This window comes from Sinohyriopsis cumingii, chromosome 12, assembly GCF_028554795.1.
Source record: "Sinohyriopsis cumingii isolate HCF-2022 chromosome 12, ASM2855479v2, whole genome shotgun sequence".
Taxonomy (NCBI): Eukaryota; Metazoa; Mollusca; class Bivalvia; order Unionida; family Unionidae; genus Sinohyriopsis; species Sinohyriopsis cumingii.
The window spans coordinates 101,319,846-101,332,702 of NC_142972.1; the positions used below are offsets into that span (position 1 = coordinate 101,319,846).

Consider the following 12,857-nt stretch of genomic DNA (forward strand, 5'->3'; position numbering starts at 1 on the left):
TAAGTAAAGAACAAAGTTTGGAATTTGTACAGTAACTGTACTAGTGAGATACTGTTAACAGACAGTAAAAGGCTATTTAAGCTCTCTTGCTGTTAGTCGGATGAGACTTGGATGTTTGTTTGGTAATGGAATACCAGTCATTTGAGACTTGGATGTTTGTTTGAACAGGGATTACAAGGTTGGCTGCTTGGTAGGTGGGATTGACATGGGAGTATTGACACTTTATTTGTAACATTCTAGAGATTACAGAGCGTCAGATTTATATTTCAGTAGTGTCTGGTTTGATATGCACCAATCAGGTCCAGCTTGGGTCAGCTGCTTCTGTGTGTTCTTCCATTTCCTCCAATTGATATAGCCATTAATGTGTTCAAGGTACTATTCAAAAATAATGAACCAATGTCTCATTGAATTCCAATCAACTGGTGTATAAATGTTTATCTTGTCAGCTATCAAGGATGTTGATTATTTCCATATTTAACAGAGTTATGGCCCTTTCATGTGAAAGTGATGGAAACTATTTTGTATTTACCATCAGCTTCCAACTAGATTTGGTATAAGATATTTGAATGGTCTTGGACTATGCTAGATTTGGTGGACAATGGTTTAACTTTTTGATATCATTATTTTATTATGTTTCAGTTCTTTACCTACTCATTTTGAAAATATGTATAAAAATATATGCATAAATCTTTCCAGCTGAAACTTGTATGAAACTGGTGTGCATACCAGACATTGATATTACTGCCTTTTAATGACAATGTGCTGATGACATCTAGATGCCTTTTGACATTGATATTACTGACATGTGTTTGGTTTTTAGATGCCATCTGGACCAAGGAGGAGAAGCCTGATTTCCATGACAATAAGGAGCATATAATACTTGTGATGGAAAAACTCAATATTATTGCCAGGCCAATGTCATATACTGAGGATGGAAAGTTGGTCAAGGTATATTTAAACAAAGTCTAATGATGTAGTTCCTCATTTTGTCATTTGCTCCTGAAATATTCTTTGGCATAAACATATAGTGGTTATAGAGGCCATTCTTCCTGTTTAGTCCATTTGCCCCATTCTTCATTACATCATAAATATCATTTTGAAAAAATGAGGACTTTCTTGTGTTAGGCCCAGGTCATTCTGTAATAGCTCTGCATTATGCGGTATTTTCCCTGTGCCAGGTTATTTCTTTATTCTTTTGCCAGTTTGTTTCTTTATTCCTGTTGCAGGTTATTTCCTTATTTTTGTGCCAGGCTTTACTTTACTATATTTCAGGCCTATTTTCATAATGGTTGCAAAATGCCATGTTTCATTCCTTGTGTACATAAACAATCATTTATATACTTAGATTTAATTTCAGCATTAGTTATGATCATAAGTGTTAATTTACTTGTTACTAAATATTAGACTATTCACTTCCAGCATGCTACTATTGACTAACACCATGTGCAGGTCTTTGTTTATTGGACTGTTGATTAACACCATTCATCAATCTTTGTTTAATGGTCTTTTGGCTAACACCTTGTGGAGATCTTTGTTTATTTCCAATTCATTTTCACAGGCTGAATGAACATTTTTTCTAGCCCCAAACTACTAAATCTGTCAGACACTATTTGCAAAAAATGACTCTTTCTTATAGGTTCAGATTCACTGTATTGCTATCTGATATTAGTATTGTAACTTCCTGGACAAGGTGACAATAATCAGCAAAGTGGTTTTGTTTCTTCCTTTTCTTCTAAAATGACATGTGGATGATTGTCCACCTGTTATCTCTGCTTAAGTGATGGTCACATCAGTATTATGCTTTCACCAAAAGACTTCTTGTGAATTTGTAACTTAATTTGAATTGTAAATTTAAATGAAGCAAAATTGAAAGCTTATATGTTAGCATTACCCCTACAAAACAGAAAGTCCTATTAACATGTTTTCCACCAGAAGACTCTGATATTGTCTTGCTGCTCTTAAAACAAAATGGCGTGAATCTTAATATCCATTATGTCCACTACAACAGCTCATTTCAAAATCTAGCTATTGCTGTATCAGAGCTAACACTCAGTAATTAAAAAGAAGATGTGGTCTTGAATTCCTGGAAATTCTTTTTTGCCATTAGAGTTTCAATCCCATTGTGATACTGTGTTGTCATAGTTATGGGCAACATTGAATCTTTGAAGGGCAAACCCAATATTGTGGTTAGTTGTCATACTAAATTTACTTTTATAAACTTTTGTCCAGCCGTGATAGAAACCGTCAAAGTGATGGTACTGTAATATATAAGAGAAATGATTTGATTACACTTCAGGTTTTTGTTTTGCAGTATTGGTCCTTTTTATATGCCTGCCACCAAATTTAGCATCTTATGCTGTAATGTTGTACACATATCTGTCCATTTGTTCCCTTGTTGGTTTCCTCCATGTTTCTCTGCCATTGCCAATTCCCTTACTGGCTCAGAAATATGGAATATACCCATTGCAACCTTTTGTTAACAATGGCAACAAATGAAGTGAACATTTTTGCACAGTGATGAGTCCTATGAATAGATTCTAGATGAGAAAATTTTGAACTTTTGTAGAGTGGATACCAAATGTAAATTGTGTGAATTTTACATTTGTCTGTCTTTATCTTTGTTTTGCTTTCGTCAGATATCTAAGCTTACTTAACATTGTATAATGGTAGCCAGAACTGTTCGGATTTGCCTGCATACATACATACATACACTGCCAAATTTGTAGGTAGCTGCATTTAGGAGAAGAGATAAAACTATCAATTTCAGATTAAAAATGTTAAAGGTCAGGGTCACATGGACTGGAAGAAGGAAAACATTTCACACAAAAGCTAGACTTGTTAGCCAGATATACTGTACCGCATAGTCCATAATAAACACTCCTGGGTGCATTACATTTCCCCCAAAAGGTGGGGTAGGTTACGTTTATTAGAGCATAATAATGAAAGCTAAAGTTTTGCATTTGATGTACTCTTATATTGATCACATATACATATCTTGATCTTTCCTTCTTTGAATTCAGTCATTGTAAATATCGGCAAATTCTCCCACTCAGCAACTAGTCAATGTCTTTAAACTTGCCACCCAGCTTTTTGTTGTTGTTGTTGTACGGTTTAATGCCATTTTTCAGCACACGATATGCTATACATGGTGGCCAGTATAACTGGTGGAGGAAGAACACTGGAAAACTCCGGGAAGAACCACCAACACATGAGAAGCTACTTGACCCAGCTTTTGTGTGATGTTTTTTTAATGTACTCTCGTAATGACAACATGCACATTTTGGGGTCTCTCAGACACTGAATTCTGTCACTGTAAATTGCAGCACATTTTCCCGCTCATTAGCTGGTTGAAGTAGGACTGATAAGTCTTTGAACTTGTCACCCAGTTATTGTCATGTTTAACACTACATGTGTGTTCATGACTTAATAAAATATACACTGATATAAACATTGTAACAGTGTGACCAACTTAGACTGCTGCAGCATATTGTTGTAATTATGGATTTCAAACAGTTGGGTATTGGAAAACAAGTCTTACAGTGTATCATTTTTTAAAAAGCAATAAAGTTAGCAGAATTTTAGGGACAAACACCATGCCAGCAAGATATATAATGTATATAGAAAATGTGAAAATGAAATTATGTTAATCATTGTGGACTACTTAATTCCTGTGTTACACTTATGGATTACAGAATGGTGACACTTCTTGATAAGTTTAAATTTTCTGTTCTTAAAATGGGTAGCACGTATTAATTAGAGAGTATACGGTAATATACATTATACAATACAATAAACAGTACCCAATACAATAGCTTGTATGCTAGACCAATGTGCCATTTACATTGACCAGACTTTGTAAATTGCGTCCATTCTGAGATAAGAAATAGGCCTATCAATTTTGCAGTCAAAAGCTGAATGGTCAAGGCCATAGTAGCTAGTAATTCTGTGAAGAACAAATTACTTTAATAAGATATCTGGAGTTCTTTACTTTGACCAAACTTTATGGATTGCTAGCATCTGAGACAAGGAAAACACCTACATGAATTTATGTTGGGTTCATTGGTGGAAGGTTAATGTCACAATACTATAAAAAAAAAAACAATTTCCTCAAAACTACTTATGTTCTGTACAGCATGCCTTGACAACACTTGTAGAGGGCATTTGAAACATGAAAGACTGATTAATTTTGAGGATAAAAGGTTAGCATCAGAGGGACTGTGAGAAAGGAGAAATATTTCAACAAAATAACTGAAGCTCAATACCACAAGCAATGACAAAACCTTGTGAAGGTAACTGTTTGAAAGGTCAAGATTACTGACACTGAAAGAAAACAAGTGCTTTTTTAAAAGGTTTCATATGGTGGATGTATAGTGTGCTGTTTATTGTAATCTTTCTAGAGAATGTATACGGTTTTGCAACTGTTAGCCATACCCTCTACACAACATCTCCACAGCTTTGGTGTACATGGCAATACTTCACTTTCCATTGTGGCAACTCAGCAGATTTGCAAGGTGGCATAATGGAGGATCTCTACCACAATGCCTCAAAAATGAAAATCATGTGAACGGTACTGTCTTGACAAATCATGAAGTTATTGGGCATGAGATCATTCAAAATTGTTACAAACACACAGCCATTGTTTCAGATTAAGTTTAGTCTGAAACTTAAAACTGAGCTTATAATCCATATCTCAGATAACAGGTTATTAAATGAAAAAGTTGGTCACATACTGACTGATCATTCAGATAATGAATGAGTTGATGTGATATCTGACTGACTAATCATTCAGAATGACAAAAGTAGTATGGAGACAATCTCGATGAGTACCCATTGCATGATGACATACATATAATTGATATGAAACTAAATTCAAAAGGTTTTAACATAGTCACTTAAATGTACAAGGTATAATGGGAAAGATAGACCAGAGTAAGTTAATGATGTCATGCAAAGGAAAATAAAATACAGGTTTTAAGACTCATTGAAACCAAATTAAATGCTAACCACAATGATAATACATTTCAAAGTCAAGGCTACAATAAACCGTTATGCAGGGACAGAGGGACAGCAGGGGGAGGTCTTGTTGTATACATTAGAGAAGATGCAAATGCGGAAAGGCGACATGACTTGGAGTCACATGAAATTGAGAGTATCTGGGTGGAAATTTATCAAAATAATGCAAAATCATTCCTAGTTGGTTTCATTTATAGGCCACCTTCCTCCAAATGGAATGATATCTTTTTGAAACAAATGAAAAATGTTCTTGCACAGGAGAAAGAAACATATATACTCGACGATATAAATAAGGACCTTCTCAATACTCAAATAAGGAACAACTGGATGGAATTTATTGAATCATTAGGCTTAGTCCAGTTGGTAAATGATCACGTTTATACCAACCTACCAGACAATGTGGCTTGTGTTAATGTATCGGCATGTTGGTCTTAGTGACCACTATCCTACTTTTTTTTTTACAAGAAAGTTTAAATGCAAGAGAAATAAGAAAAATGCACACAAAAAACGATCACTTACAGATCATTCAAAAATTTTACTGAGGAACAATTTCTCAATGGCCTATATAAAGTTCCATGGAATATGATCCAAAATTTGGATGACATAGATGAATCTCTGAGGGTGTGGACTGACTTATTTATGGATGTAGTCTCAAAGCATGCACCACTGAAAGTACATCAAGTAAAGAATGAAATCCAACCTAATTGGCTTACTACTGAAATCAAAGATGCTATGAAAACACAAGACCAATTCAAGGCTATTGGAAACCATGCACAATATAAAGTATGGAGAAATAAAATAACAAGTATGATTAAAAAAGCTACAAATTGTATTATCAATCATTGCTTGTAAACAAAAAGAGCAGCACAAACTCCATTTGGAAAGTCTTCAGTGAACTCACTGGAGGAACACACAAAGATCAGACAAATAAAATTCACTCACTTCTGGTAAATGACATCATAGCTACTGTTGACATTGACATTGCAAATGTTTTCAGTGATATTTTTCACCAACATTACCACAAAGTTAAACGAAACACTGATAGAAAACAACTTTAATGAACTGAAAAAGTTATGCAACAGCAAAATCTCTAAGGAGGTATGTTTCTCTATCCCACCAGTATCAAAAACCTTTCTTAATAAATGTCTCAGTGAACTTGATACCAAGAAAGCTACAGGACTTGATCAGATTGGTCCACGAATCATTAAATCTGCTATTTTAGATAGTATAACTTTCATAATCAATGTAGGTATTGCATCCTCATCTGTCCCCAAAATATGGAAAACTGCAAAAGTAACTCCTATTCACAAATCAGGTTCTTGATCTCAATGCTACCAAACTTGTCAAAATTGATTGAAAAACATGTCCATGACTCATTCATGTCATATTTACCCAAACACTTGCTGTTACACCCTAATCAATCAGGCTTTAGAGAGAAACATCATTGTAAGACTGCCTTGATCTCCCTAACTGATAAATGGCTTCAAGAACTTGACCAGGGTAAAATAATAGGATCTGTATTTGTAGATTTCAGGAAAGCTTTTTGACATGGTGGATCATGAAATCCTTTTGAAGAAACTGAAAATCTACCAGTGTGATGAAAGAACATTTAGATGGTTTACTTCATACTTATGTGAGAGTACACAACATGTTTGCATAAATAATGTTCTGTCTGAACCTGGAACAGTTAGATATGGAGTACCACAAGGCTCAATTCTAGGTCCATTACTATTTATTTTGTTTATTAATGACCTACCACTTTTACTAAGAGATTCAATATCATCTGCAGATCTCTATGCAGATGACACAACATTGTCAGACATCTAAAACACAAAGCATGAACTCTAAATTTCTTTACAGAATGCGAATGTCTAAACACACTGGAAAACTGGTGCACATGGAATGGCATGGTGGTAAATACTGGTCAAACTAAAATGTTACTTATCTCAGCATGGCAAGAAAGAACAAATCTTGATAGTGATGAACTATGTATGACATGGAAGGATAACAATTTGCAGATGGTCTGTCATGATAGACTACTTGGTGTTTTGGCAGATAATAACCTTTCATGGACTGAAAATATCAAACATATCAGTAAAAAAGTCAACTTCAGTTTATGGCTTCTCAGAAGGATTAGACATTTTCTCCCTGAAAGGCACATAATACTATTTTATAACAGTTATATACAGCCCTATTTAGACTACTTTAATACAGTATGGAGTAATTCAAGTGATAAAAACATAGCAAAGCTGGCACATCTTCAAAAAAGAGCATTTGGGCTAATATCAATCCAGAAAGAAAGCAAGGAAAATTTAGCTGGTAAGTTAAAACTATTACCTATTAAAGACCAAATCTGTTTAAGAAAAGCCAAATTAATGTACAGGATATCCAATAATAGGGCTCTTGAATATTTACAATCACTATTACAGTATAGGCTACCTGATAATACTCCCCACCTGTGGTCCATGTATACCAAACAGTATAAAATTCCCAAACGAAATAAGGAATTATTTAAAAATAGTTTCCAATACTCTGGAACTTTGCTCTGGAATACTGTTCTAGTTGAGATTAGTAATGCCCACGCTATTTCCTTCTTCCAAACTCAATATATCCAGTGGCTTCTGAGATGCAGCTGAAATAAATAAATTCATTTTTATGAGGGCCTCAAGGTAGATTAGTTCTTAGCTAGATAATTGTGTTACCCTCTTTAAATAAAATCATTATTATTATTATTATTATTATTGAATGACAAATCATATGGCGAATAACAGTCCTTTCAAGTGCATTGGATCCAGCAAGGGATCACATTTGTCAGGGATTGATTATAGATAAATGTAATAAACTGACTATGAACAGTGCAAAGCTAGTATCGAGGTAGCCTAAGCGTTTTCAACTCTTAATGAGTCTTTTTCAACGGCAAATACAAAACATATACAAGACAAACAAATAAAACAGACAAACCGTTGTCTTTGTAAAACTTTACATGACTATGATTGTAACATTTAAAAAGCACTGCTGTCCGCATTATGTACAGAATAGAAAATGATCAGGCCTTTTCAGTGCACTTGTGTATTGGTGGGAAATACAGTAATACTGTTAGTTTATGTAAATTGTTTACTTTTACTTCATGGTATTTATACCTTTAATTATCTCTGATATTAATATTTTAAAAGTAAATAAAAATGTGCCATGCTTTAGATTGCTTTCTTTCAAACCATATTGCTTTGTGTATGAGGAGTGATTGTGATTGACATTAAAACCAATGATAGAAGTACCTCATTTTAATAAATATGCCAGTTATAATTTTGATCTACAGCAGAATCAAGTTTAATCACTTGACAAAAACCCTGGTTAATTTAGGTTGCGCTTGAGGCCAATGCAGCCTGACGACAAATTCGTCTTTCATTTTTTCTGAGCAGCTCAGAATTATATATTTACCACTTCTACACCCAGTTTGTAATGAAACAAATGGACATATAACTGTAACAAGTTCACTGAGTAATGTCAAGTCATTTTTAATCAATAAAATATCTTGTTTTGCAGTTCAAAGTATCATTACATATGATGATTAGTGACTGAGTGATGTCACGTTATATACAGCACACTTTTAGCAATTCCAGAACACAGAATAACAAGAAAAAATGGCATACTGCATGTATCTAATCCATTTAAATCCGTTGATGTCTGAAACAAATACATTTGTTCACAACATGTATTAATCCGAGGAGAATAAACACTACTCACTAAATGGTGTAAAGTTTCTACTGCCAATATTTTGTTAATTTATGTTATTTTAGAACGGATCATTTTTCTTTTACTTTTATTTGCAAAGTCTGTATTCCTCACACGCATACTTTTCAAGGGCTCAATGTCCATACTTTCTAACCACATCATTCTTTCTTGAATGCTAATATGGCTTTGGAAACCACATTAGGTGTTTCTGGCATGACCCCGTGGTCACTGTCAATAGTATATCCTACTTCCTGTTGATTGGGATATCATTTTTCCTTTTTGGTGCCTGGAGAACTGGATGTGTGTCAGCAAAATTCTTATATTCAACATTGGGGCAGTCCTCATCAATTTTATTTCAGTGTTGAACATCATCAAATTGACAGATTAAGCTTTCTTTTTCATGGACGTATCCATTCTGAGACTAAATGTTTTAATTCACTCATAAATATTGATAGACTAACCAATTTTAAATCAGATTTCACTGGAAAGTGACACTTATTTGTTTGAATAGACCATTTTTGTACTGTAGTTACAATATGCAAATGAACATTCTCTCTCTTCTGGTCTGCACTGCAATGAATTACAGAAAGAGGTAATAAGTTCAAAAGACATCCCGCCAAATATTCTTTCTGGGATCTGTTGCTGTCCAGGTGTGAATAAGCAATGGTCAACAATAAGCTGGTCTTCTGGATGATTATTGATCTGTGTTTACAGACATCAAGTCTCCAGTTTGAGGAGCTGGCTTTAGTGCTAAAGGCAAATTTGATAGCCAAATACAATAGGTGATTCTGACCAAAGACAATTATGGATTATTTGAGACATGGGTAATTTCAGGCATTTAAATAGCTTGTTAGGAGTACAGTATCTTACTTTGCCTGAATATAACAGTGGCTAATTAAGATTTAAACTGTAACTGTAGAAACACGTTCTCGTAAAGTACAAATCAAGTTCAATAACTTTTGATGTAAAGGTTTCAACTGGTGTTGAAAAATTTGTAAATAAAAGAACTTAAAATTTTCATATTTGATTTTGGGGTCCATAGTGATACCACTTTATATCCAGAATTGCATTATAACGAAGTGTTAGAGCTGTACTGGCTGATATTTTCATCGTATTACAGATTATCCTGTTTCACATGGATTGCATTTTTAAGATCAAGAGATTCACATAACTTTCATACAAATTTATGCTAAGAAAATTTTATTACATTTTATTCATTGTACTGAAACGTTGCCACTCTTCTTGTATTTTAGGAAGAGGGTTACTACCTTGCTCCATGTATGCTCCGTCAGGCAACGCCTAAAGGAGTTATCTCCCCTAAATCAGATCCTAAGAAGGAAAGTACATCAGTTCTATGTTTTGTGAGTAAAGGGAAGTTTCTACCACCACCTATTTTCCATAGGCTTGTTGGGGAATGTTTGACGCACTGGCCCATTGCCAAGCAAAAGTCTGAAAATCTGATCTACTGTGGTTGTTGTGTGTTTGACCTTGACAATCATCATAGACTGATCCTGCATTTTCTTGGCCATGTCATATTTGCTCAAGTCACAAGAATGGGAGCCACAGATATGAGTCAAACTTCAAAGTTCTGCACTGAAGCAAGAAAGTTCATCTCTGAGAACCTGTCAAAGATAACTGGAAACCTGGGTCATAGTCTTCAGTTCGAGCTACATATACAATGTCCTGATTGTGATGTGGATAGTCTTGATGGCCTGTTGGCTTTGCCACTGCTCCAAGAGAATGAAGAAGTAGTCTGTCATGCCCATGATGATAGCCATACACTTGTGTCTAGGCAGCTGACTAAATTTTGGTTTGAGGATGAGGTGAGTATGAATAGAATAGTCTTCTAAAAATCTGTCAAAATGTAATGACTTTTAGTCAACAAAATCTGGTTTGAGGAAAGGTCAGTACAGGTAGCATAGTCAAAAATAACTTCTTTCATTTAAAAGTTCCGGTTTGAGGACAAGGCAAAGATGTTGTATGTTGTTTTACCAACTTAGAATTCTGTTTGGCACTGGCAAATAGCAATTATCATTAACATAACATTGTAATAGAGTTTATAAACTTTGCTTGAAAAATGAACTGAGAGTAGTACAGTACAGCTCTAGTGTATTTTCGGAACCTCATGCAGTGTGATGGTGGTGGAGAGAGTGAGTCGAGAGGATTAAGAAAAATACCTCCACATCCCTCCATGTGTCCATACAGAGTTTCCACAGCAGCTCACACAGAATTGCTCTGCACACCATGCTTTCTCGCAGAGTCTTTGAGGATGACCACAATGGAGTGGACATGGTCTCTATCAAATGGACATGGCTTACTGTGTATGACCCCTACAGGCATTCTCTTTAGAGGTTGAGAGATGCCGATTTATCTACATCGTTTACAGATGATTATACATGTTTCCTAGTTCCAATGAAGATTATGTAATAGATATGATGCAAAATATAAATTTAGATAATATTAACATAGTCGCAATGCCTCGAAAACTGTACTAATACTTACGTACTTTTTTCATTTACACACGGCTTATTAACATCTTTTGCTACAAGTATATGCTTTTACTTTATTCCAAGAAATCTTAACAAACTTATGCACTGACTTTACCAGACTTTGTTGATCTTCCCTTCAACAGTGTGAATTTATCCTTCTGTTTAAACATGAAAACTAATCCTCTGAGGTATGTACATTTTAATTCCCGATGGCAGCCTCTTCTGTTTAGAAAAAAATCAACCAAAACAGTATACACTGAATTTACACTTAAATGCAAACATGTTTAGTCCTTTATGCGTAATCTCCCCGTCCCGAGGCTGAATATATATGCACACAGCTATGAACTTTAGTTGATTCTGACTGCATTTATACTGTATGGGACTGGTCATTTAATGTATGGTTATTTCTGACTGGGGTATTGTTTTCAATTTTCTCATTCATCAAAAGCTAGATTTGTTTCAAATAATATAACCCTTTTGAAACTTAAATAGTCTCACCCTGATAAAGAATTAGCTTGAGTAGTTGCTGTATGGAAATAAAATATTGACCTTTTGTTTAGACTCATTCTGTGTATATTTCATTTAACATTATCAGGGATTCTTGTCATCCTTTCATGTATGAGATGTTTTATTATGAGGCAAAGTTAGTGAATTCTGCAGATAGTTTCTAAGTTTAATGTACAGAAGTGGGGTACAGTGACATGTACAGAAGTGGGGTACAAGTGGCTTGTAATGTAGAAAAATCAGGTACAGTGGCCTTGAAATATACTTAAGTGGGGTACAGTGGCTTATAATGTGCAGAAGTGGGGTACATTGGCTTGAAATATACAGAAGTGTGGTACAAGTGGCTTGTTATGTATAGAAGTGGGGTACAGTGGCTTGAAATATACAGAAGTGGGGTACAGTGGCTTATAATGTGCAGAAGTGGGGCACAGTGGCATCAAATCTACAGAAGTGGGGTAGAGTGGCTTATAATGTGCAGAAGTGGGTTACAGTGGCTTGAAATATACAGAAGTGTGGTACAAGTGGCTTGTAATGTACAGAAGTGGGGTACAGTGGCTTCAGATGTGTACAGAAGTCAGGTACAGTGACATGTACAGAAACGGGGTACAGTGGCTTATAATGTGCAGAAGTGGGGTACAGTGACTTTTAGTGACAGAAGTGGGTTACAGTGCCTTGTAATCCATGTGGTAAACATTGGTGTGTTATGTATCAGTCATAAATGTATATTTCAAATTTATTTTAATTTTAGTGGCTGACTCGTGTATTAGTCATAAATGTATAATTCAAAATTCTTGTTGACATTAGTCGTACTACAAGATACTAGGTACTACCTGATTAGTTTGATATCAGTGGCAGACTCAATTTATCTGGGTCTATAATAGAAGCAAAAGGTTAGGGAGAGATTCAGTGAAGTTGAATCATGATGTATTCAACAGCCAGTAGGTCTGATGTTAAATTTGTATGAGAGTGTCTTGGTCTTATTGTCACTTAATAGGTAGTTTAACAAATAAGATGGAATCAGCAGGTAGATCATGGTCCCATATTTACAAATGTTTATTGAGCAAACCTCTTAAACATGTTTGGAAAAAAGCATTTCTTTACTTTAAAAATGACATTAAT

General features: G+C 34.8%; 1 protein-coding gene and 1 long non-coding RNA gene across 2 annotated transcripts in view; both read left to right on the forward strand.

The window, feature by feature from the left end:
* Positions 1–12,857, forward strand: part of LOC149787107 (uncharacterized) — a 458,590-nt gene that overhangs the window by 357,435 nt on the left and 88,298 nt on the right. The gene's annotated exons all lie outside the window — the stretch shown is intronic.
* The window catches only part of LOC149787114 (uncharacterized), a 67,766-nt gene that overhangs the window by 37,274 nt on the left and 17,635 nt on the right, over positions 1–12,857 (forward strand). The window contains exons 8-9 of the mRNA XM_089978078.1: positions 821–948; positions 9,999–10,568. Coding sequence (XP_089834204.1) covers positions 821–948; positions 9,999–10,568 — 698 coding nt within the window. The remainder of the gene's footprint in view (positions 1–820; positions 949–9,998; positions 10,569–12,857) is intronic.